We start from the raw sequence: 27,916 nt of genomic DNA on the forward strand, positions 1-27,916 counted from the left end.
GTGGTCGTCTGGAGAGACGTTAAACACTCAACATCAGCCTGTAGAGGCGGTGGTAAGAATACTCATGATCAGTCTGGAGAGGCGGTGGTAAGAATACTCATGATCTACCTGTTGAGGTGGAGTTTCAAGGTGGAAGACATAGTGGGATGTACTCATTTGCTAGTTGAGAGGTTGGAAGCTCAGCTTTAGGTGGAGTTGAACACACCGGAGTGGTACGACTATGGAGGACCTTGGGTGTTATGCTCTAGTGGTGAGCAAGGGATTTCTTCATGAAGACGGATGGTATTCCGGAGGTTGAAGAATGTATAGCACGACTTGTGGGATTACCCTAAAAGTCCAAGGGTGATTGGATGCAAGGTGATCTTCAAGGAAGCGGGAGATGTCTCGTATTGAAGAGGTATGGTGTAGTCTTGTAGAACTACCTGAAATTCCTAATGTAGTTTGGATACAAGGATCTTTGAGAAGGCGAAAGACATTCTGATGGCTGAAGAGGTTAATGTGTGTACTTGTGGAACTACCTAAAATTCCTTGAGTAGTTTGGACACAAGGATCTTCAAAGGGGCGGAAGGCATTCCTATAGTTGAAGAGGTTAGGGTGTAAACTTGTGGAGCTACTTCGTGTAGTGGGAAGCAAGGGAAAGAGCGGTAACGTGTTGATGTTAAATTAGCATCATCACTAATTTGGAGTCAAGGTGGAGATTGTTGTGAAAGTGACTCAAAATTGGAGTTTGGAGGCCAAAATTCATGTTTGCTGGAAGACCCAAAATCGGCGGCCGATTTTGGAAATCGGTGCCCGATTTTGCGTGCAGTATTTTTCAGAAACGTATTTTTATGGGCCAGATTTGTTCCAATTTTATGGGAGTTACTTTTACTATAAATATAGGCATTGTATCAGTGTAAACCCGGAGATAAAGGGGGCTGAAACAAGGGTTTATAAATCAAACTAGGGTTTGTATAGAGTTTGTCTCTTGGCAACAAACTAGGGTTTGAAGGTTGATTCACCTTGGGAAACACTATTAGGATTGAGTCTCTTGGTTACGGGAAGAGGCTGGGATTTGGGTAGAATTAGGCGGGAGACTTATTCTTGTAACCCATTGATATCTCTTTTGTAACGTTACTCATCATATAGTGGAACGGAGGGCTGCTCTCTCCCCCAGACTAGGTCAATTTAGACCGAACTGGGTCAACAAATTCTTTTGTGTTCTCTCTTCTTTTCTCTCGCTAATTTTCTACTTTTGCGTGTTTAATTGCAATTCACTTTGATATTGGTTGCTTAATTATCCCTTGCTCCACACATCAAGTTTGTTATTGGTGTGTTTTCTCATCGAATTCGCAATACTCCACTAGGTGGAAAGGTAGCTCCTTCTCTAAGGTAGTATCAGTTTCTTCATCAGTAAGGTCTCCCCAAGACTTTGGTAGAATGGCCACACTGTTCTGAGCTGCAGCAGATGAAGCAGCTGCAGCTTCCAATCTAGAATTCACAAGTTTTAAGACAGGAAAAACAGGACGCTTGTCACATGTCAGGGAGATGTAATTGGTACTGATAGGATGAGGCATAGGTTGCTGCAGAGACTCCATAGTTAAACCAGCAATAGAGGTACCTATGACCGGGTTTTGTGAATAGCTAGTTACCTTGGGGCTTACAACCAAAGATGGAATAGCAGCTTTATTCACATTGATGGAGTCAAAGCCACTATTCACTTCCTGAACCAAAACCGCTCTATCAGAAGAGTTGTTCGAATCATTCAAAAGGTCAAAAGAGTTCATCAAAGGTACATTATTCAAGGGTGCAACTAAGTTACTCTTTGATATTCTCTCAGGGGCTGGATCATTAAGCTGAATAGATTGTTCAGATAACAACTGTTGCTATGAGTGATGAACTACAACATCCCCATCAGGAACAACATTAATGAGAGGAGTGTCATGATCTATAGGAGAACCTGTAGTATTCAACAAATCCTCCTGAAGCTTATCTGCGTGAGGTATATTCATATTCTGAATCAGAGACTTGTCCTTGGTAACAGGTTGAGCCAGTGTGTTAGTACTTAGTGGACTAGACTAACCATCGTTGGATAGTGAACCTGTATAAATATGTTAAATCATTTCTTTCTTCGATTACTCTATTTATTTTTGCAAGTTCTTTATGATTGAACTTCACATTTAATTCAAACCTTTCAACTTATGTTAAAAATGATTTGATAAATAACTTATTCTTTACTAAAATGAATTTGAAGAAATACTATGGTTTACCTAAACTTTTCTTCACAATTCTTTCTGGAGGATTCACAATTTCTTTTCATCACCTACTCCTAACTATCTATCTCTCTCTTAGGAGGATGGAGAAGTTTAGAGGAGATGATAGTTGATTGGTGCTTCACTGCCTTTGCAACCAAATATTTTGGTATATTGGTTCTACTTGACTGAGGATGCATAAGTTAAGAGGACAGAGAAATAATGTGATTTTGATGAGACTGGATCTAGTGTGGTCATGAATATTTAGACCATGGAATGTTATTTGTACAGCAATTCTTGAACAATTTTGTTACAACGTTTACTTCCCTATTTTTCTAACACAAAATAGTTGTGGAATTATCATTTCTCTTAGATCATATTAGTTTATTTAATCTAACAACTTTTTTATTTGAACCCTCTAACTTTTATACATTAATTCAACATCATATTTTTTTTCTTCATCTCTCTTTTTCCATCACATCAGTAACATGAGAGAGGTGTCAAAATGTTTTTAAATGTTAGAATAATAGTACATGAGAGAGATGCTTGATTGAATGCTCACCCTAAAAACCACCCTAATTTTTATTAAACATTAGAAGCAATCAATATTTTTCCAAACACGTGATTTGATTTTTTTTTTCTCATAGAGAATACTAAATTTTGTAGAAAAACTTAACATGCTAATCATCTTCCACTCTTCTTGCGTGTGGTCATGAAGAATCGGTCTACAAATTAACAAATTGCTCAATTTCTATATAGAAAAAAGACAGTTTTGGAGCTTTCTACGTGACTCTGTTTTAAATTAATTTGATGCCAAATATTTCGAAAGACTTCACCAAGTCTTCGTCTTCACTCGAGCTAGATATGTCTATATTAAAACTATATATATATATATATATATATATATATATATATATATATATATATATATATATATATAAGCAAGATTTTATTAAATCGAAGTCGAGTACAAGGGGTACTCGAAGTCCATTGTAATAAGTTAAAAAAAAAAATTACATGTCTTGAACATATAGAATGGGGTTCAACCACCAATATGAGATAAGAAAATTTTACTACGCCTCTCCCTACATATGAACCAAAACAACATTAGACATTTTATACAAACAATCATCTCTAAAGCATTTACAACTTTGTCTTTAAAGAGAACATCATTAGGCTCTACCCAAATACATTGTGCCGATGTTAACCATATGAGATGCGACCACCTATTTATATATAGTTTTGTGTACTGGTTAATTAGGAAATCCATAAAATGCGATTATAAACGAATATTTAAACCAAACGACTTTGGAGTTCGACAAATTATGTTATAATCTTACTTGCGTGAGTCAGTTTCATGGGATTAGAGAGGGAAAAGAAATTAAAAGGTAAACGGTGGGGAAAAAAACTCAAAAGCAAAAGTAATGAAATACATGAATAGAAATAATTTCTTTTAAATATATGTTTCCAAAAGTTGCGTAATTTGCTTTCAGCCGCAAAAAAGAATGAGACTTAATCTTCTCCAGAATCTAAACAGTTGAACATTTCTTATTATTAAAAAGGCTAAAATGCACTTTTCCCGCCTTAACTTTCAAAAACTTGCAATTTTGGCCCCCTAACTATGAAAACTACAATTTTGGCCCCCTAAGTTTTAGCCCCATTGCAAATTTGGTCCTTTTGGTCAATTTTGACCGGTCAATGGCCATGTGGCATGCCACGTGGGTAATTATTAAATTAAAAAAAAATAAAAAAAGCCACTTAATCATTTTTTAATTAAATAAATAAAAAATCTAATTAAAAATATTTAAAAAATCAGAAAAAAATATTAAAAAAAAAATGAAAAATAATAAAAAAATTGAAAAAAATATGAAAATTAATAAAAAAAAATTGAAAACAAATTCTGAAAATATTAAAAAATTCTGGAAAAATGAAAAATTAATAAAAAATTGAAAAAAATTATAAAAAATTCTGGAAAATTGAAAAATTAATAAAAATTGAAAAAATACGGAAAAAATTTAAAAATTCTGGAAAAATTAATAAAAATAAAAAATAATTAAAAAATAAAATAATCTAATAAAATGAAAAATACTGAAAAATAAAAATTCTGGAAAATATTTAAAAAAATTTCAAAATTTTCATTGTAATATGCATATTTCGAAATTTTCATTGTAAAATTCCCGGTTTATAAATACACAAAAATTCCCGGAAAAAATACTAATGAAGATTTCGAAAAATACACAAAAAACCTAAGCTCGAGTTATAAATACACATATTTTTCCCTTATTCTCGGTTTATAAATACACAAAAATTTCCGGTTTATAAATACGCAAAAATTCCCGGATTTTTTTTTGGAAATAAATACACTGAAAAAACCTAAGTCGACATATATACTAATGAAAATTTCGAAATTAATTTCAAAAATTTCATTTTTTTAAAAATGATTAATCTTTTTAATTTTTTCGAAAATTTCAAAATTTTTTAATATTTTTTTCAATTTTTTTATTAGTTTTTCATTTTTCCAGAATTTTTTAATCTTCTTTACTTTTTTCAGAATTTTTCATTATTTTAGATTATTTTATTTTTATTAATTTTTCCAGAATTTTTTAATTTTTCCCGTATTTTTTCAGATTTTTTTTATTTTTCCAGAATTTTTAAATTTTTTCCGTAATTTTTCAATTTTTCAATTTTCCATTATTTTTTTTTATTAATTTTTCATTTTTCCAGAATTTTTTAATATTTTCAGAATTTTTTTCAATTTTTTATTAATTTTTCAATTTTCCTGATTTTTTAAATATTTTTAATTAGATTTTTTATTTATTTAATTAAAAAATGATTAAGTGGCTTTTTTTATTTTTTTTAATTTAATAATTACCCACGTGGCATGCCACATGGGCATTGACCGGTCAAAATTGACCAAAAGGACCAAATTTGCAATGGGGCTAAAAATTATGGGGCCAAAATTGTAGTTTTCATAGTTAGGGGGCCAAAATTGCAAGTTTTTGAAAGCTAAGGGGGGAAAAGTGCACTTTAGCCTATTAAAAATTATGTTATTTCTTTCTTTCTGAATTTCACAAGCATAAGAAAACCAGATTAATTGCATAATAAAGCGTCGCACTTTTGATCCACCTGCTATATTGCCGAATTGAATAAATGTGATATCGTCAAGATCAACCCCAAAAATTCTTACCAGTTACGAACAAGATACCAAATGGACACAAAACAACAACAATCTAGAAAGAAATGGGAAGCCGTTTCCCGGTCACCGCAACCACTCATACAAAGCTGAGAATCATTATGATTAATACCACAACAAATTAAATTATCTTTAGTTGGCAATCTATTACGGAAGAGCCGTCACACAAACACCAAAACCTTCAAAGGAACATTTTATGGGAAAAATATTGGTATTCTAAGAAGTTGTACCGGGAGCATAGCTAGTAAGGAACTGACACACACCACTAACTGTATACCCAACGGCTGAATCAAACTTCCAACGACATTGATCCTCGTGATCAGCCTGCATAGACGCGGTTTGAAGTAAAGTCCTAAACTCCCCTTCCAATGCCTCATAATTTTTAACATTGATGGTCAGGTCACATATTGACTGTGTAAAGGTCAAGTTAATATTTCAATCTGAACCAAGGAAACACCGCAAGATGTGAAAACCAAACAATGACTTACCAAGACGACGAACAAAACAACGCCGCATGCTGAGGACAAAACTAAGGAAAAATATATTTAGTTAAAAACCACAATTTCGATAAAAGAATAGAAATATATAATGTAGAGGGATGATTTCAAACTAAAAAATTGCGAAAAACCACCTGTTTGGTGGATGACGAAGAAGGATGAGAAGAATTCGATACAATGTAGAGTTTCTCTCTAAAAACTAAAAACTAAGGTTAACTACAAATTTTCATTTTTTTTTTTTTTTGACAAATACAAATTTTCATTTTCATATGTAACTATTGTGTTTTCTTAATCACCATTATTAAACTAAATATGTCACTTAATGAGATAAAGGAGTGTATTTTTTTATTTCCCAAAATAAATGAGTGTTTTCTTTCCACAATTATGTGATCCAAAATGCTTTCCAAAGAGGTCGTTTGACCATTTCAAAGTGGTCGATTTAACGACTAGTCTCTAGTTTGATTCACAGAAATTTCCTTTCCCACCTCTAAATAAATATGCAACTTCTAGTATCCCACAAACCTCACCAACAAACAAATTATCTACTCTTCTCACACAACTATGCCGAACTCCATAAATAATAAATTTCACAACCAAAGTATCCTACTATTACTATCTCCACTTTTCCTATTGTTCCCTCAAGTTGCTAACTCGTACATCCCTGATTACAATTTAGCCATCAAGTGTGGTTCCTTAACAAACACTACTACCTTAGATAAACGAATGTGGGTTGGTGATAATGTTGATAACTCAAATCTCTTTAGTTTCATTGAACCAAAAACCACAAATCCCTCTCTTAAATCATCTCCTAATTTCCTTTCCAATATTCAAATTCCATTCACAACCGCGCGTATCTCTCTCTCAAATTTTACATACTCATTTTCTAGCATCCCTAGTTCCCCTGTTTTTATTCGCCTTCATTTTTACCCAACTTCATACCAACACTTTGATCCCTCTAATGCTCTTTTCTCTGTCAAAGTAAACAACGATCTTACCCTTCTTAAAAACTTCAGCCCTTCACTTTGGCTTCATGATGATGAGAATCATATCATCAAAGAATATTGCATTCAAATCAAACCAAATGAGAAGCTAAACATAACTTTCATTCCCAACAACATAAACCAATCAAATGTTAATTATGCTTTCATTAACGGAATCGAAGTCGTGTCTATGCCTTCTTTTCTCTATTACACAAACCTCAGTGACACAAATTATCATTTAAAATCACTTGACTTAGACAACACGGAATACCAAATTCATAACGACAAAGCTCTCGAGATGCTTTATAGGATCAATGTTGGTGATAATGAAGTTCCACCAAGTAACGATACAGGTATGCTTTGTAATTGGGACAACGATTTTCCCCGTTACTTGGAAAAACAGTATCCACTTAGTGTATCAAAAGACTTTGCACATCATCTAAACTATTTAAAAAATACCATTCCAAATTACACTGCACCAGAAAGTGTATACTTAACTGCAAGAAGTTATGGAATGTATGCCACAGAAGATTACAATGTAACTTGGAATTTTGAAGTTGATGTTGCTTTTACTTATATGGTAAGGTTACATTTTTGCGAGTTTGATTGGCATATCAAGAATCCAGGTGATAGAGTTTTTCAGATTTTTATAGATGATATCTTGGCTGAACCAAATGCTGATGTGATTTACTGGAGTGGTGCTCGCATGGTTCCTGTTCATAAGGATTATGTTGTGAGTATGAGCTCAAAAAGAGGAAGCTCTCAAATCGAAAGAGTTAATCTTTCGATCAAGCTACAACGATTACCAGATACTATGCACACACGATATCGTGATGTTACGTTGAATGGAATTGAAACACCCCTACTAGAAATCACCTAGGATATCTAGCATGTGTGTTAAACTTGGTGTTGGGTACATTAAAATTACAATAAATAAATACTCTCTGAACAAATTATAGAATTTATCACCTGTTATCTCAGAAATAGTACCACTGACGTGTACTTTATACGGTCCAGCTACTTTTGCTTCTTCATCAAGAATCATCATGTCGTATAATAACTCGTATATCTGAAATAAATAAAAGGAATTGGGGTGAGACAAGATGTCTCAGTGAGTTCCATCTATCCTATGTTGTAGGCAACCTTGGGGAACCTAGGATCACCATCTCTTTATAACCTCAACCCATTTTGGGTTTATACAATTTCATTATGCATAACTCCGCGATCAAGGGATAACTGCAATAGATGTCTGAAATATTATTTTGATCATACAATAAATATAGTCATACTCATAACTTTAATCATAAACATAATAATAATCATAAACATATATCCAATCTATCGTATTCCGGTATAACTTATACTTTGACATACTTATTGGAGTATGTCTCTGATTCTTTTCCGATAACAACTAGTTTCGGCTAACTAAGCCGGAGTTCCATAACTAAAATTCCTCCTTTCCAACGATTAGTAAAATGCTCATAAAATATTGCTTCGTAGCTAATTCATTCCAAACATAATTTTCATATCGATACACTTCTCTAAAGTACAAAGCTACTGAAATTTGACACATTCTCGTATACTTTATCATCGAATCTCATGGTGTGAATTTACTATCAATAAAGTATATAAATTATTTTCTCATTTGTACAACTCAACATAAACTATCCCGTCAATATAAATTATTTTCTCATTTGTACCACTCAATATAAATTATCTCATCATTTATCTCTTTTCATTATTTGTACATAAACCACATTATCTCTTCGTTGTGGCGAACGGGATATACCACATTATCTCTTCGTTGTGGTGAACGGAAATATACCACATTATCTCTTCGTTGTGGTGAACGGAAATATATACCACATTATCTCTTCGTTGTGGTGAACGGAAATATACCACATTATCTCTTCGTTGTGGTGAACGGAAAAATATACCACATTATCTCTTCGTTGTGGTGAACGGAAATATACCACATTATCTCTTCGTTGTGGTGAACGGAAAAATATACCACATTATCTCTTCGTTGTGGTGAACGGAAATATATACCACATTATCTCTTCGTTGTGGTGAACGGAAATATACCACATTATCTCTTCGTTGTGGTGAACGGAGATTTTTTTTTTAATATTCTTTTTTTTTTTTTTTTTTCTTCTATGAGCATGTTACTTATTTCAATTTTTCTCCTCATTTCCATTTTTCTGTGATTTTCTATAATTCAATGCGAGCATATTACTCATAGGTTGCATTTCAAATTTTCTTTCAAATCGTTTTTATAAATATATATGCATCAGTTGCGTCGTTAATTTCCCTCCAACATTTATACTAACATCAACATACTTATTAACATAAAAGATATTTTAGAATACACTAATAAGGTTACCTAATTCAGAAATAATCATTCTACTATCTCATTTTTATTCTGTTTCAGAAGTACCATTCATATGGCATAATAGTCATGCTATATTTATGTCACATTATTCTAATAACTCATAATCACACATTGGAAATTTAATGGTATAATTTACTACCCAAAGGTGGGTTTTCTAACTAAAGGAACTCACCTCATCCTATTCTGAATCCTTGAACAAATAAGCATCAACCATTGCTCTTCACTTCTGCCTTCTTCTCTTGCTCTTAGAAACCTTATTTTCAGACCCCCGCTTCAGTCCTTGTCCATTCAATATGGCCGGCGAACCGAATATTTTAACATGAACATTCCAACATTAGTGCAGATTTTGTTATTCAAAAACTGAAACTTGTAGCTCAAATTTCTCCATCATAACATAATTTAATTAAGCCATTCCAAAGTCTATTTCATGGTAAATTTTGTCTTCTTTCAAATGGTCCAAGTTCCATTCCAAAATGATGTATGTACAAAAAGATACAACAGAACAATCAGAAGCAATAGTGCAGATTTTCAGTTCAGCAACAGCAAGTTCTAGCTCAATTTTCTCAATCATAGCATAACGAAATTAAGGTTTTCCAAAGCCAATTTCATGTGAAATTTTGTCTATTTTCCGATGGTTTTATTCCCACTCAAAAATGATTCCTGCACAAGTATTTACGACTGTTTTTATGACAGAAGGTCTACACGAATTTTAACTTTTATTTCATAAAGTGTAAGAATAATCACTTCTGCCATAGCTTTCACTGTCCAGCCCAAATTCTTGTTATAGCAGTAGAAATCTAACATAAAAAGCTAACTTAACATCCACCAAATAGGCACTAAACAAGCTATCTTCACATCTAATATAAGAAGCCTATGGCAGTAGCAAAAAAATCAATACTCCTTAAACCAAAATCACACTATACAAGAACAAACCAATCACCAGGCCATATAGCAGCGGCTTACCTTAACAGTAGCAAGTGATTATATGAAAATCAAACAGCTCCATAGAAAAGAGGAGATAGGGGAAAACTCGGTCAATAGAGGGGATTAGGAGGAAAACAAGTTTGCACTAGTTACCCAAAGCTTCAAGGATCAATTTGGGAATATTGCATGTTGGTTTGCTTGAGATTTGGATGAGAGTTTGTTGGATTGAATTTTTGGTTGAATGAGAATTATGAGTGGAGAGGACCGAACTCTAGAGGAAGGGAGGAGAAAAATTGTGAACTTAGAGAGAGAAGTGAGTAGAATAATGTGGAAGCTTGTGGTTTTTCCACTTAAATAATCTTAAGTGACAAAATTACCATTTTGCCCCTTGTTTAAAAATATCAAAAGTTCCAAGTTACCAAAATGTCCTTCAAGAAAAAAAAAATACAAATAGCATTCGTTAACTCGTAACCATTTAACTTCTCAAGCCCGTTGGAATAATATTACGAGATACTTACCAAATATCGTCGATTTCTCAACAAATAATTAATCCTTTTAACAATTATTTCTGTTCTGACATGTAGCCGATACGAAAATTTATTACAAATTCAGCGGGATATTACAATCTACCCCCCTTAAAGAAATTTCGTCCTCGAAATTTAAAGTTTACCTGCTAATAAACACAAATAATTCTCCCATACATTTACTTTTAGTCTCAAACATATATTGTTACTAACTGATTCTTTTTGACTGAGGTACCAGCCACCATTGGCGTCAAATACTTCCATATCAAAATTTTCTATAAAACCTGACACCCTGACTTCCTTCTTCTTATGCTTCATTCCTCCTGGGTCCTATTCAGCTCTCGGACATTTGTCCTACCTGTCATATACTAGACTGAGTTGATCAGGCTCAACTAGATATGACAATTGGAATAAATATCTGGAACCCAATAGTCACACTACATCTTATTGAATTCTACTGACCCAAGGCACGATCTGAATCGACCTGCTCTGATACCAAATTGAAACACCCCTACTAGAAATCACCTAGGATATCTAGCATGTGTGTTAAACTTGGTGTTGGGTACATTAAAATTACAATAAATAAATACTCTCTGAACAAATTATAGAATTTATCACCTGTTATCTCAGAAATAGTACCACTGACGTGTACTTTATACGGTCCAGCTACTTTTGCTTCTTCATCAAGAATCATCATGTCGTATAATAACTCGTATATCTGAAATAAATAAAAGGAATTGGGGTGAGACAAGATGTCTCAGTGAGTTCCATCTATCCTATGTTGTAGGCAACCTTGGGGAACCTAGGATCACCATCTCTTTATAACCTCAACCCATTTTGGGTTTATACAATTTCATTATGCATAACTCCGCGATCAAGGGATAACTGCAATAGATGTCTGAAATATTATTTTGATCATACAATAAATATAGTCATACTCATAACTTTAATCATAAACATAATAATAATCATAAACATATATCCAATCTATCGTATTCCGGTATAACTTATACTTTGACATACTTATTGGAGTATGTCTCTGATTCTTTTCCGATAACAACTAGTTTCGGCTAACTAAGCCGGAGTTCCATAACTAAAATTCCTCCTTTCCAACGATTAGTAAAATGCTCATAAAATATTGCTTCGTAGCTAATTCATTCCAAACATAATTTTCATATCGATACACTTCTCTAAAGTACAAAGCTACTGAAATTTGACACATTCTCGTATACTTTATCATCGAATCTCATGGTGTGAATTTACTATCAATAAAGTATATAAATTATTTTCTCATTTGTACAACTCAACATAAACTATCCCGTCAATATAAATTATTTTCTCATTTGTACCACTCAATATAAATTATCTCATCATTTATCTCTTTTCATTATTTGTACATAAACCACATTATCTCTTCGTTGTGGCGAACGGGATATACCACATTATCTCTTCGTTGTGGTGAACGGAAATATACCACATTATCTCTTCGTTGTGGTGAACGGAAATATATACCACATTATCTCTTCGTTGTGGTGAACGGAAATATACCACATTATCTCTTCGTTGTGGTGAACGGAAAAATATACCACATTATCTCTTCGTTGTGGTGAACGGAAATATACCACATTATCTCTTCGTTGTGGTGAACGGAAAAATATACCACATTATCTCTTCGTTGTGGTGAACGGAAATATATACCACATTATCTCTTCGTTGTGGTGAACGGAAATATACCACATTATCTCTTCGTTGTGGTGAACGGAGATTTTTTTTTTAATATTCTTTTTTTTTTTTTTTCTTCTATGAGCATGTTACTTATTTCAATTTTTCTCCTCATTTCCATTTTTCTGTGATTTTCTATAATTCAATGCGAGCATATTACTCATAGGTTGCATTTCAAATTTTCTTTCAAATCGTTTTTATAAATATATATGCATCAGTTGCGTCGTTAATTTCCCTCCAACATTTATACTAACATCAACATACTTATTAACATAAAAGATATTTTAGAATACACTAATAAGGTTACCTAATTCAGAAATAATCATTCTACTATCTCATTTTTATTCTGTTTCAGAAGTACCATTCATATGGCATAATAGTCATGCTATATTTATGTCACATTATTCTAATAACTCATAATCACACATTGGAAATTTAATGGTATAATTTACTACCCAAAGGTGGGTTTTCTAACTAAAGGAACTCACCTCATCCTATTCTGAATCCTTGAACAAATAAGCATCAACCATTGCTCTTCACTTCTGCCTTCTTCTCTTGCTCTTAGAAACCTTATTTTCAGACCCCCGCTTCAGTCCTTGTCCATTCAATATGGCCGGCGAACCGAATATTTTAACATGAACATTCCAACATTAGTGCAGATTTTGTTATTCAAAAACTGAAACTTGTAGCTCAAATTTCTCCATCATAACATAATTTAATTAAGCCATTCCAAAGTCTATTTCATGGTAAATTTTGTCTTCTTTCAAATGGTCCAAGTTCCATTCCAAAATGATGTATGTACAAAAAGATACAACAGAACAATCAGAAGCAATAGTGCAGATTTTCAGTTCAGCAACAGCAAGTTCTAGCTCAATTTTCTCAATCATAGCATAACGAAATTAAGGTTTTCCAAAGCCAATTTCATGTGAAATTTTGTCTATTTTCCGATGGTTTTATTCCCACTCAAAAATGATTCCTGCACAAGTATTTACGACTGTTTTTATGACAGAAGGTCTACACGAATTTTAACTTTTATTTCATAAAGTGTAAGAATAATCACTTCTGCCATAGCTTTCACTGTCCAGCCCAAATTCTTGTTATAGCAGTAGAAATCTAACATAAAAAGCTAACTTAACATCCACCAAATAGGCACTAAACAAGCTATCTTCACATCTAATATAAGAAGCCTATGGCAGTAGCAAAAAAATCAATACTCCTTAAACCAAAATCACACTATACAAGAACAAACCAATCACCAGGCCATATAGCAGCGGCTTACCTTAACAGTAGCAAGTGATTATATGAAAATCAAACAGCTCCATAGAAAAGAGGAGATAGGGGAAAACTCGGTCAATAGAGGGGATTAGGAGGAAAACAAGTTTGCACTAGTTACCCAAAGCTTCAAGGATCAATTTGGGAATATTGCATGTTGGTTTGCTTGAGATTTGGATGAGAGTTTGTTGGATTGAATTTTTGGTTGAATGAGAATTATGAGTGGAGAGGACCGAACTCTAGAGGAAGGGAGGAGAAAAATTGTGAACTTAGAGAGAGAAGTGAGTAGAATAATGTGGAAGCTTGTGGTTTTTCCACTTAAATAATCTTAAGTGACAAAATTACCATTTTGCCCCTTGTTTAAAAATATCAAAAGTTCCAAGTTACCAAAATGTCCTTCAAGAAAAAAAAAATACAAATAGCATTCGTTAACTCGTAACCATTTAACTTCTCAAGCCCGTTGGAATAATATTACGAGATACTTACCAAATATCGTCGATTTCTCAACAAATAATTAATCCTTTTAACAATTATTTCTGTTCTGACATGTAGCCGATACGAAAATTTATTACAAATTCAGCGGGATATTACAGGAATCGAGATTTTCAAAACAAGTGATAAAAATAATAATCTATTTGGATCGAATCCAAAACCCATTATATCTCCCATGGAAAAAGTTTTACCGATACCAACTCAAAAGTCAAAGAAATACACGTTGGTTATTTTTGTTCTGGTTGTAGTTTCATGTCTCATGCTAGCATCTATTGTTGGAATGATGGTTTTTGCTCAAAGAAGAAGACAATCTAAATCTCATATTGAAATGGAAGCAATGTCGTGGAAGACAAAGAACGGAGGTTGGCGGTCTTTAGATAAGAGTCGTCACAAACACAATTCCAAACGTCTGCAAATTTGTTTGGCTAGAAAACTCGTAAAAGAACAAAATAAAATAAAATGTTCCTCAAATTAAGCAAGTTTTCTAACTCTTGAGCGGGTATTTGCACTTTTTTCTTCTTTGTTTGTCTTATACATTACCTCTGTAAAAGACACTTTACTTGCATAATTAGAATCGTTATTCAAATATCTAATAGTTGTAGCTTTTCTCCTCATAAATATATATCATATTGTTTCGTCTGGAAAACAAATATCCCAAGTACCACCCATTTACCAAGTGTGGAGTTTCTTATTCGCCTCATAGGAAAATACATGAATTGATAATTTATGCATAAAATGCACCGTTGTCTGAATTCGTGTGGAAAAGACCTCAAGTGATGTTCTAAATTCCCATATAACTCTTAAGTAACAGACATGAACTTGTCATTTTATGGACTATATCATCATTGCATATGGATTGACTTCAGTAAGTTTTAGCCAATTAAAAAAAATATTACTATCACGACATCATTTGAACCTAAAGTAAAAATAAACAACCATATAGAAGGGTATCCAATTAATGATTCATTACACACGCCAGAAGCCTTCTCTTATCCTATATACAGCACCCAAATCAACATAACAACGTTCTGTTAAGAACAAGCATATTTATCATAACAACATAAGCTTTGAACAGAACAGTTTTTGATGATGTACTCAGAATCTAGCATCATTCTTGAATAAAATGCATGTTCAAATCCTCTTTCTTACATTTTTGCTATTTCTACTATTCTTCTCTCTATGCTCTGTTCTTCTGTCCTTCTCCCGTTAATATCTTCTTCTCTCTTTAATCTCTTCTTAATAAGATTGTTTGTTTCAATGATTGGCTTGTGGTTTGGGAAACAATTGTTTGTTGCCAAGATAATAACTGGTTCATCTAATGACTCTATCTTATGTTTTAATCGGTGGTTAGTTGTTGCATCACGTTTTATCCATTATAAATTTTAGTTATATTTAAATATTGTGCATTTATATATTTAATTTTAAATATAATTTTTTATTAACATATCGACGCCGTATCGTATCGGGATTTTTTTCAAAATTCCCGTATCGGTGTCATATCATATCCGTATTGTGTCAAATATCGGGGTTTCATAATTCTAGCTTAACTGAAATTTCAATTTTGATTATAAATTTGTTGTTTTTTTGGGATAGCGATTTTGGGGTTTTATGTCATAATCTTGTAAAAAAATAATTATTCTAATTGTTGAGAAACATGGCATCCATGAAAGTTGAGAGAAAAAGCTTGAAAAATTATTGTATTGATAATAGTTGAAGAGATACAAAAGTGAAAAGTGTGTTACAAAAGAGTCAACTTGTGACTTCTATAGTGACTACACTAGTACCCTTAACTAACTCTAAAATGAATATAACTACATATATTTCAACAGCCTCCCTCAAACTCAAGGTAAGAGAACTCTTAGCTTGAGTTTGAATTACAAAGCAAACACCAAACAGAAAAAGAAATGACCAATACAAAGCTTCAAACCATAAGAGAAAGCTTCCAAACAGAATTTGCTCTTCAATCTTCATACAAGAAACACTGTAGGCCAACTACTAACAAAAACAAGATCATCACCAGCCAAGTATGAATAGCCAGCAAGTATGACATCAATGAAAAACTTCCAGAAAGTGTGAACAACCAGCCATTCCATAACAGGAAGGTAAGAGTGGTCTATCACAAACTACAAAGGCTAATCATCAGCAGAAAACCATGGCCATATAACTCCTCCAACACAGTATAGGAGTAAGAAATACGCCACAAAACCATATCCAAATAATGTCCAAACTCTGGCCGAAAACTGATAAAAAGAAAGCTATAGAGAGAAATGCTTAACCATTAAGCAGAAGCCACAACTCAAGGCTTAACCACTTAACAAAAGTTAACATCAATAAGGCCAACAAAGGGCAAAATGCTTAACTACCATAGGTAGAAGCCAAAGGTAAGAGAGAAAGAAAAAAAATGTTAAAGGGTCTTGATGGCTACAAAGTGATGCACAATACTAAAGTTGTGCTAAAAGGTAGTTAGCACATCAGAGGACTCAACAATTAACATCAGAAAGTGTCTTGATGGCTACAAAGTGATGCACAATACTCAAGTTGTGCTAAAAGGTAGTAAGCACATCAGAGGACTCAACAATTAACATCAGAAAATAAGCAAGAGAGCATGGTTGATGGCTATAGAGTGAAGCATCAATACTCAGATTGTGCTAAAAGTGGATAGCTCATCAATAAACCAGCTAGAGAATAAAGGAGTCAAGCAAATGCAACCTGCATAAGACAGGGCACATCCAACAATAACAAGGCCAAAGAATCTGCTCATGAAGATTTAGAACACCAAACATGAGGAATCCAACAAAAAAGGTCTATACATGAAGAAAGCCAATCCACTAAGAATCAACAGCAGTGAAGAATGGTCCAAATCAACAAAACAGGAGAGTTCAAAGTGATGAGCATGCACCATCTCAGCATCCATGACCGCTGATGGTGTTGTAAAATCAGAACCAAGGAATGTCAAAGACAATCCTCCAGAATTTCATATCATAGAGAACTAAAGCACAACACAAACAGAATTGCATATCATATGGTGAATTCTGTAGTAGATTTGTGAGGAATAGAAACAACTGATTTGATCGAATCAGTGAAGACTTTCAATAACCACTAGCAAAATAGTCTCAAATTGCAAGAGCCAAATCACAACACAAAACACAAGGCACACTGAAAACGAATCTCAACAACCAGAATATCTTGAGAAAAAAAAAGGCAATTGCAGTCCCAGAAGTGGTTACCAAACACTGAACCACAAAGAGTGGAGATTTCCTCAAACAGAAGTACATTGCACCTTCAGCGAAGCTTATAAACTTCATAGACATATCTCAAATTTCTGACTTTCACTATCAAGAGCCAAAAGTAGAGGAACGATTATGATAAATCGTAATAAATTGAAACAGAAACAGTGATTCAAAGTCAAAAACAATGAATTGAAATTGAATCGTGAAACCTAGAACATGTAACTGACTCATACAAGAAATCGTAACAGAATTGGGAAAGGAAAAAAAAAAAGCACAAACAGAATTGTGATGAGAACAGATACCCAATCGAGCAAGAACAGAAGAAGAAAATTGAATCAAGCACTAAATTGAACCTGAAATTTGATTCTAATCAATAAATCGAAGTAGAATCGAACGAGAATTGCAAAACATAGAGCGCAAAATGGAATCACGCTCGAGACGAACAATAACATGAATAAGGAACCAAAGATTTGGGGAAAACCGCAGTAACAAGCGATTTCGAGCAAGAAAAACGAATTGAAGATGAAATTGAACAAGAAATTTCAAAACCCTAGGATTTGGGGAGAAAATGACGAGAACGAATTGCTATGAAAACGAATACATATCGATTATGAAATTGAATCAGAGCATGGATTCTGATCAAGAAATCATAACCGAATTTGGACATTGAAACAATGATTATTAAAACAAGAACAAAGATCGAAATATCAAGAAAAGGACGCAGAGGAAACGAATTGAGAAAGAAAACGAGAGAAAGGAAATTGAAATTGAAGATGAGAAAATTAAAATTTTCTCAAGAAAATGCAGCGGAAAATCTTTCAAGGAGGATACCAGATAAGCTCTGATACCATGTTGAGAAACATGGCATCCATGAAAGTTGAGAGAAAAAGCTTGAAAAATTATTGTATTGATAATAGTTGAAGAGATACAAAAGTGAAAAGTGTGTTACAAAAGAGTCAACTTGTGACTTATATAGTGACTACATTAGTACCCTTAACTAACTCTAAAATGAATATAACTACATATATTTCAACACTAATCTTGGTGGGTCTGGATTTTTTGATTTGGTTTGCATAAATAGTTCACTTTACCCCCTCCATCCGTGTTGATTCGGGACGCAGTTAGTTCGCGTGACCGTGTCTCATCCTTCGTACTTGCTCGCAACAAGAGAAGCTCGGTGTCAAAAACGAAAAGGTTTGTGTCTCCACCTTTTTCCTCCAGCTATTATGGTTTTGGTTGATGTTATCGATATTGATTTGTGAAATTTTGTGAAAGTATGCTATATTTTGAACTTGTGTTTTGAGTGAGAATCTTTGTCTATTTGTAATTTGATTAGCTAATACGATGAATACGCCAACCCCTCAATAGCAAATCTTACAACTCCATCAACAACAACAGAAACTTCTTGCTCAATCTTGCGGATATTTGGAAGTTTTGCCACCATAAATACATGCATGGTCATATTAGCAGCAAACTATAAACTAAATTAGTCTTTTTAGTATGTTTCTCTTTTCTGTCTTGGCAGTAACAAGTTTTTTTTTCCTCCACAGTTGCATGGGCAAACATGAGATACAATTTTCTCCACAACTTAGTCTTTTTTAAAAACAATACAATTTATACTTGTTAAATTTATGTATTTCTTTTGAATTCTTGATCCGAAAGATTAATGAATTTCGTCATTTCTCTAAATGTTTTTTGGGCTGCTTGAATTTGTTGCAGTGTTTATGTTTATTCTAAGGCACAAATATCTTGTAGGAGATGTCTGAACGGAAGATATCTACACTCGAAAAGATGGGGTAATTGTCAAATAAAAGGTTGCAAGATTGATCGTAAGTTTTGATTTGGTTTGTCCGTGGTGATTGGTAATATATATGCTGGCTGATTTTTAATTAAGTAGGTTGCTCAGTTTTTGTCCCATATGCTTTGACTTCATACTATAGTTTATGGTAAGTTTATCATGTTTTTTACAAACTCATCGACAACTTTTACGTAAGTACCAATTATTTACTGAAGTTTATTATGTTTTGCATTGGATTTATGTATATGTTATTAATTTATTAGGGGTCTCGAGAGGAGGATTGTGGAAGTTGAGATGGAATAGAAATTGGCAAAGAGGCAAGGGTACCTTAAAGGTTAAGTGCAGGAAATTGGCTCTTATGATTGTAGGCTTCTTGCTTCTTTTGCAAGGATGGCTTCTTGCAGTTATTGGCGTTTGTACTATAGATTTTAAATCCAAATGAAAATAAGTACAAATATAATACTCATAGGTTGTTAATTTTAGCTCTTTTGTAATTTGACATGCTTGTAAGACTTGACATATTCAATATAATAGAAGTTTTATTTTATTGTTTCATAAATGAAATTATTCAATTTATTGTATTTACTTTTTAATTAACTGAATTTTGTTAATATGTTTTTCTACTAATTATGCATCAGGATTGTGATGTGAGTATATTGGTTGTCGCTAAATTGTATAGTGATGTAAAAATATTGTAAGTTCTAAATAAGGTCTATATCCACAACCAAAACTTTTAGGTAAAACTAAAATGTTCAGCCAGTTTAAATTCTGTCAATATAGGTTATAGCGACGGACAAATTCTGTATGTATAGGAAAAAAAGTTACTACGAAAAAACAGCCATAGGTATAGGTAATTTATCTTATACCTACTGCAAAATGACATTTTCTTACGCGAAGCGGTTGTCACTAAAAGGTAAGATTCTTGTAGTCCGCCATTTATCTCTCTTATTCCACCACCAGAAGCTCTCTTGTGCTACCGTGTTTCGACATCCTTCCCTCCATAATTCTCTTATGTCACAAAACCAAGAACACATACACAGTCCTCTCCTCCCGATCTACAAAAACTACTTTTTGATCAGAAAAATATGTTAGTTTAGTTTAGTTCATTGCTTTGCACTTTATTTTTATATTCACAATAGTTTTTATAGAATGGTTTTTAACGAGGAGATTAAGGTTTTGCACTTTCTGTTTTCTTGTCCTAGTCACCCCACGTTTATGTCCTTATTTTTATTTTATTTTAATAAATGTATTGAGGTGCTGCAGATGCTTGCCGATGAATTTGAGACGTCAAACTTAGTTTGAGGCCTTTTCTGCCATGTAATGTTTTTGCATTTCAATAAATGTGTTATACGATTCCATAAATTTTGTCATTAAAACAAACTAAATCACACTGATTTGATTAATTCTGACTTGATTGGATATTGTACTAAATTTGATACGATAAGTTTTCTTATTATTATTCCTCAAAAAAAAAAAAAGTTTTCTTATTATTAAGATTTTATAAATGATTCTTACAAACTAGTATTAGACATTGTAACTTTTAAATTTGAGACTTGAGTTTTTCCTGGAGCATATCTTCAATCCGTCATGTATGCAACGTCAACAAATTATAAACGATAAAATTACACTATAGTAATCTGAATTTTTATTTTATCTTTATAAAACATACATTTCGAAATTTTGGGATGAGTGACAACTATCTATCGTGCTCTCGGATTCCCGATCTCAGAAAACACCGTAGTAGAAAATAGATGTTGTTCTTCTGTACTAGCTGAAATGGTGCTTACCTTGCTTGTTTGAGACCCGTAATCATCACTGCTACTCGTGAAACGCACATCACTTCCATCTTCATTTGTAAACTGCGACACTTGTTGTCTTTCCTCACTTTTTTCCTTTTCATGAGTCCAACCAAACTTACTATCCTCCTCACTCATCTCCAACTGCAATGCTAACTCTAAAGCTCCAACCACATCACTCATCGACATCCGTTGATTTCCATCATCATGCAAACAACTCAACACCATTTGACAATAACATTTCAAACACTCACTTGTTATCGAATCTTTTATGAACAGATCTACCATCTCTTCAATTATGACACCTTCATTGTAACATTTTTTAAACCAAACAACTAAACTCGCTTTTTTCTTTTCCGAAGAACGAATCAACGGTGGTCTCGCACACAGCACCTCAAGAAGGACAACACCGAAAGAATACACGTCGGATTTTAGAGTCAACCTTTGACGAAGGTAGTATTCTGGATCTAAATATCCAAGACTACCCTTCACCACGGTGCTGACGTGAGTCATAGACATTCCTGTTGGTCCCACTTTTGATAACCCGAAATCAGACACCTTGGCCACCCATTTTTCATCCAACAATATGTTGGTACTTTTCACGTCACGGTGTATGATATTGTGCTTTGCACCTGCATGAAGATAATGCAACCCCCTTGCTGCCCCCAACAGAATCTCAAGTCTTTTCTTCCAAGTAAGTGGTTCATTATCCGAACCATAAAGATATTCGCGGAGAGTGCCATGTTGCATGAAGTCGTAAACGAGAATCATCTCCTCACCTTCGTTGCAATATCCAATGAGAGAAACCAAGTGAATATGACGAAGTTGAGAGAGTAACTCTATCTCATTCATGAACTCATTTACACCTTGTTGAGAACCTGGTTTAAGACGTTTTATCGCAACTGGTATGTCTCCATCAATATAACCTTTGTACACGTTGCCGAACCCTCCAACTCCAATGATGAAAACATCGTCGAAGTTGTTTGTAGCCGCTCTTATCTCTGTTATTGTAAAATAACGGCATAGATGAGATGGTAAAGGCGAAGAAACTTCGCCTTCTTTCTTTTTTTTCCATGAGCTTCCATCCATTTCTTCAATATGAGATTCAAATCTTCTTCTCCTTCTAACAAAAACTATTATTCCAATAACAGATGCTAGCATAAGACATGAAACTACAACCACAACAACGATAACTATGGTTGATTTCTTCGATTGTTCAGTTGGTAAACCTTGTCCTGCGGGAGATAGAGTAAAGGGTTTTGGATTCAATCCAAATAAATTATTGTTTTTATCACTTATTTTGAAAATCTCAAATCCATTCAGCAGGACATCACGATATATTGTGTACATAGTTTCTGGTGCTCGTTGAAGCTTGATTGAAAGGTTAACTCTTTCAATTTGAGAGCTTCCTTCTTCAGAGTACATAGACACGACATAATCCTTATGAATAGGAACCATACGAGCTCCACTCCACCTTATCACATCAGCGTTTTCCTCAGCAAAACTGTTAACTATGAAAATCTGAAAGGCTCTATCACCTGGATTTGTTATATTCCCATCAAACTCACAAAAATGCAACCTTACCATATAAGTAAAACTAGAATCAACTTCAAAACTCCAAGTAACATTGTACTCCTCTGTCACATACTTTCCGTAACTTCTTGCAGTTAAGTACACAGCTTCTGGTGCAGTGTAATTTTGAGTGGTGTTGTTTTCATAGTTAAGATGATGTTTAAAATCACTTGATATGCTTTGTGGGTATTGTTTCTCCAAGTAACGAGGAAAATCATTGTCCCAATTACGAAACATACCAGTATCTTGGTTTGGTGGAACTTGATTGCCACCAACATTGACTCTATAAACCGTCTCTAGCGCTTTGTCGTTAAGAACTTGGTAGTCCGTGTTGTCTAAGTCAAGTGATTTCAAATGATATTTTGGGTCAGTGAGGTTTGTGTAATAGAGAAAAGAAGGCATAGACACGACTTCTATTCCATTAATGAAAGCATAATAAGGATTTGATTGATTTATATTATTGGCCGGAATGAAAGTTATGTTTAGCTTCTCATTTGATTTGATTTGAATGCAATATTCTTTGGTGATTTTTTCCCCATCTTCATGAATCCAAAGTGAAGGGTTGAAGTTTTTAAGAAGGGTAATTTTGTTGTTTACTTCAACTGAAAAAAATGCTTTCGAAGGTTCAAAGGTTTGATAAGATGTTGGGTAAAAATGAAGACGAACAAAAACAGGCGAACTAGTGATGGTAGAAAATGAATATGTGAAACTTGAGAGAGAGATACGCGTGGTTGTGTATGGAATTTGGATGTTTGAAGGGGAACTAGGTGATGTTTTAAGAGATGGGTTTGTGGTTTTTGGTTCAATGAAAGTAAAGAGATTTTTGTTATCAATATTATCACCAACCCAAATTCGTTTATCTAAGGTAGTGTTTGTTGAGGAGCCACAACCGATGGCTAAACTGAAATCAGGGCTGTATGCTACTGATTTAGCTACTAAAAGAAACAATATGAAAAGGAGAGATAGTAGGGTGATTTTAGTATAAAGTTTCTTGTTTATCGAGTTTGCCATAGTTGTGTGTTAGAAGAGGGTGAAGAAAGATTGATTCTGTTGTTGTTGAGGTTTGGAATGCTAGAAGTTACATTTATTTATTCTTATAAACATTGAGAGGTAGGAAAGTAAATTTCTGTGAAATTGACAACTTTGAAATGGTCAAAAGATCTCTTTGTTACAAAAACCACATTAAAATAATTAATGGCTGCATTTTAAAGTAGTCACATTAAAAAAAACAGTGGCGACTACATCACCATTATCATATTTTAAACTCTCACTCTCATTAAGTGAAAGAGCTGGTCCTGCAAATTAAAGAGAGGTAAAATTTCCCATACATCATTGGAGTATTTAATTTTCATAAGGAAGCTTGAGCTTATATTATGGCTATTAGCAATACAAACAGATGAGAAAGAGGGCACATAACATCACTAATGACTAGTTAGCTTGGAGCGCAAGTTATCTCTTAATTAGCTAAGATTTCATTTTCATTTCAGTTACATTTTAGTTTGTTACAAGTTAGTTATGATGAGCTTTCATTTCCAACTTGTATATAAACTACTGCTTGTAATAGAATCACTTAATCAATAATATCTTCTCATTCTCACAAATTTAGTTTTCTATCATGGTTGAGAATTGATTTGAATGGCCAAACTGTATTGTAATTGTGACATTGGCTCATCTTGATGATCTTTGGAAAGCAATATGATGGGTGACGAGTCATAGTTTGTGTTGTTTTTAGTCTTTAATTTCAATAAAAGTTGTGTGTTTTAATTTTATTTTGGAACTATTTTATTTCAAATAGTCTTTGCTATGTTTTCAGAGTCAAAATAGGAAGAACAATGCATTTGGATCAAAGTCAAGGATAAAGAATCAAGAAAAAAGAAGAAAAATCAAGTTTCCATGCCATTTTCACCCAGCACGGTCGTGCGCATCTTTTGCCTGGTCGTGCGTCCCTGATTGGTGTGGCTGTGCGCAGGAACAACGAGTGACACGCACGGACCCTGCGCCTTAGCCGTACGATTGTGCGTCCCTTCATAGGCTCATTTTTGGACGTTTTGAAACCAGCATGGTTGTATGCCTCATCAGCACGACCGTGCACGTTATGCAGTCAGTTTTTAATGCTGAAAACTCTTGGAATTTGCCTATTAATGCCTTGTAATTCGAGTTTAATGCGTAGTCTAAGGCTAGGCTATAAATAGTATTGTTATCAGAGTTGGAATCACCTTGGAATGTTTGTAATCATACTTGAGAGAAATCAAAAGTTTTGCAATTGTTCAAAGCTCTTTTAGTTCTAAAATTTCTGCACTTTTATATTCTTGTTCTTTACAATTATGCAATTTACATTCAGCAATTTACTTTTTTGTCTTATTATTCTATGTCTTTTAACTTATGTCTTTTGTCTACAAAGAACATGAGTGAGTAGACTTGTCTAGTCTTGGGATTGTTGAAATGATTTAATGATCTAATCCTAATCAAACCAAGTCTAGACGCTATTTTATTACAATTCAATTCTAATCTAATCTCATAGTTTTTAATCCTTATATCAAATATCAATTGAAGTACCGAAAGGTGAAGATTGATATTAGAACAAGTGAGATTAGACAAGATGAACGAAACATGAGATTAGTTTTGTGAATCTTGAGACAAAATAAGATTTACACTTAGAGGGTCTCAATAATAATCAACCATGAGAATAGACTTGATTATCATTGAGATACACTCAAAGGAAACATGAAATACAAAAGAGAATATTGTGTTTAGAAATGAATTTAACATAAGATAGAGATATAGACTTGGAATTGTTAGTATTTATCATTAAGATCTAACAACAATCCTAAGGCTTCTTTATAAAACCTGAATTTAAACAAAGAAACTATTGAACTTTTAATACTTAATATTTTCAGCTAATCATCATTGAAAACAAAATCCGTAATTACAATAACTTTCTGTGGAACGATATTCTTTTACTACTCAATAGAACCGTACATTTGCGAATTCGTATCAATGTGTTCGCTAACCACTTCTATGGCTTGTTCTGGGGAAAAAAAGCTCACAAACCATTTCTATGACTTGTTTTTGGAAAATGGCAGAGATGACTAAGTGCACAATGAAAGGGTTTGTTTGAGGAAGATTCCATGATAGCTAAGAAGGTTTTGATGTTTCTATTCACTAACCAAACATCTTTAACTTTCAACTTTCAAGATAATCAATCATTTTTAACTTCTTAAAGATAGTAGTTATATATTTGTAACTTCTATGATATAGCAATTACTTATGGTTCATAATGATTAAAGTTTCTACATATAGTTCATAATGATTCAAGTTACTGTCAAAAATGCCCTATAGATTAATTAGTGGATAAATATGATAGCTTTTATTTTAGATACAAAACAAACCACAGTTTCATTCAAAATTTTGAAAGAAAAAAAAATATTACGGGCAATTTAACAGCGCTGTCAAAAGATTTGCTTTTAATTCTGCTTATTAATAGAGAAAGCTATCATATACCAAATTTTAACAGCATTTACATCTGAAAGGATTGTTACAACTTAGAAGACATCCTATAACAGCGATTATATATAAATAAAGAGCTGAGAAAAATAGTTTTTGATGAACTAACCAAATTATTTTTAAGGTCTTGCTAACACAAGTGTCCTACGAACATTCCAATGCATTGAATGCATCATCAATTTCTATAAAAACTTACTATTTAAAGGTTGTTAAAGAGTTTCCGAAAGCACTCGTTTACATTTTCCCTTATTTTTCTATCTCAACTAATGAGACAAATAAATAATATTGAATTTGGCTTTAAATAAACTATCCTTGGAGACTAACTGCAGCTACTTAATTTGTCTAGCAATGGTCTAAATGTAGGTTTAGATTAGAAGACGTCATTTAGAAAATTGATCATTGTTTAAACAATTAATTAAAGATAAGTTAAACAATTACTCAAATTCTTTATGACAATCAATAAACTAATCCAACAACCATATAAGATAATCTTGTCCGATCTTCCAACGATATGAACTTTCCATCAAGTCTTAATCATTGAGTTCACATGCAAATACGACTTTTCAGACATATGGCAAGGTGAAATTCTACTATGGACACAAGCATAAGTGAATGGTATTTGGACACACATATCAAAGTCTTTTTTTAAATAATAAAAATAAAATTGATAATAAAATGATCTAGTATTTGAAGAAAAACATTTTTACGTTTGTGACTGTGTGACCAAACACTCTTTATTTATATTTGTAACCATGGAAGAATGTCTCTACGGCAAGAATTGGTTCCCCCGTATATCTTTATAGTTGAGGAAATGATATTCGTAACCATTTTAGAACAATTTTTCAACAAGTTTCCCACTTTAATTTTTATTATATTCTTATTACTCTCTATTATTTTTATCGTTAAGAAAAATTAAAAATTATTTTAAAAATAGTCACTATATAATTTTACAAATATGATAATTCTTTAATTGTGTTATTTGAACACACTAATTCCAACATTGTATGTAAATTATTAAACGTCCACATCAATTTCAATGAAAAACTTCTTAAAGAAAAATTCCAATAAAAAAACAACCACCTAAAGACAGAAAAATATTTTAAAATTCAAAAATAGTATTAATATACGACTAATGTGTTTAAATCTTTTAAAAAATATTTCTCATGTCTTCTAGAATAGTTATGTTGGTTTTACACTCTTCATAATTATTTTACTTTTGAGTCAGTATAGACACTTGTTAGTGTTTTAAAAATTAAATTAATTGATAAAATTAGACAAGTTATATTGTGGACCCCGAAGATAAAACCCATATGATAAAAGAAAAACCCTACAACACCCACATCAAACAAATTGAGTAACATCAACAACGGGGTGGATTTCGTAGAATATGAGTAAGTGAATGAGATTGTTAGGCTACAAGATGATTTAGGTGTAAAGAGGATAAAATAAATATTTTTACTGTCGTTTCAACATCGACTTATATGAACTAGAGTAGCATTGAAGTCAATCATATTGTAAAATTTCTGAATGGTTGTGTGTATATGAGAAGGGCTAGCAACACTCTTTTTTGAACACTCTCTCTAATACTCACTTTTTTATTGGTTTAAATCATTGTGGGTCTACACTTTGGAAATAGAACTCATACAAAGTGGTGGGACATACATTGATTTCATCCAATGAAAGAATGAGTGAGTGAGAAAGACTCATGCCCATTTATATATATATATATATATATATATATATATATATATGCATTGACATCTTCGTATCCAACTTTGAGGTAGCTTTT

General features: G+C 33.1%; 1 protein-coding gene, 1 long non-coding RNA gene and 1 pseudogene across 5 annotated transcripts; 1 reads left to right on the forward strand and 2 right to left on the reverse strand.

The window, feature by feature from the left end:
• Positions 1–6,472: 6,472 nt before the first annotated feature.
• Positions 6,473–14,702, forward strand: LOC146904498 (receptor-like protein kinase FERONIA). Its single transcript, XM_085728299.1, has 2 exons — positions 6,473–7,736; positions 14,316–14,702. The coding sequence occupies exons 1-2, from the start codon at positions 6,483–6,485 to the stop codon at positions 14,700–14,702; spliced, it is 1,641 nt and encodes a 546-aa protein (XP_085584425.1). The 5' UTR covers positions 6,473–6,482.
• On the reverse strand, positions 7,888–14,084 carry LOC146904499 (uncharacterized). 3 transcript variants are annotated; one of them, XR_015018275.1, is made up of 5 exons: positions 13,743–14,084; positions 12,952–13,058; positions 11,360–11,459; positions 9,466–11,099; positions 7,888–7,970 (listed from the first exon to the last, which is right to left on the reverse strand). It is a non-coding gene; the product is annotated as an uncharacterized LOC146904499 (long non-coding RNA). The 3 variants fall into 3 exon arrangements; XR_015018276.1 differs by having other exon boundaries at positions 9,466–9,572; positions 10,257–11,099; positions 12,952–14,084; XR_015018274.1 differs by having other exon boundaries at positions 12,952–14,078.
• A 6,188-nt stretch (positions 14,703–20,890) lies between the features above and the next one.
• Positions 20,891–23,687, reverse strand: LOC146904500 (receptor-like protein kinase FERONIA pseudogene; annotated as a pseudogene). The gene has a single exon (XR_015018820.1). The product of XR_015018820.1 is annotated as a receptor-like protein kinase FERONIA pseudogene (transcript).
• Positions 23,688–27,916: the final 4,229 nt, after the last annotated feature.

This window comes from Medicago sativa, chromosome 7, assembly GCF_051527215.1.
Source record: "Medicago sativa cultivar Bolivia chromosome 7, Bolivia_mono, whole genome shotgun sequence".
Classification (NCBI taxonomy): domain Eukaryota; kingdom Viridiplantae; phylum Streptophyta; class Magnoliopsida; order Fabales; family Fabaceae; genus Medicago; species Medicago sativa.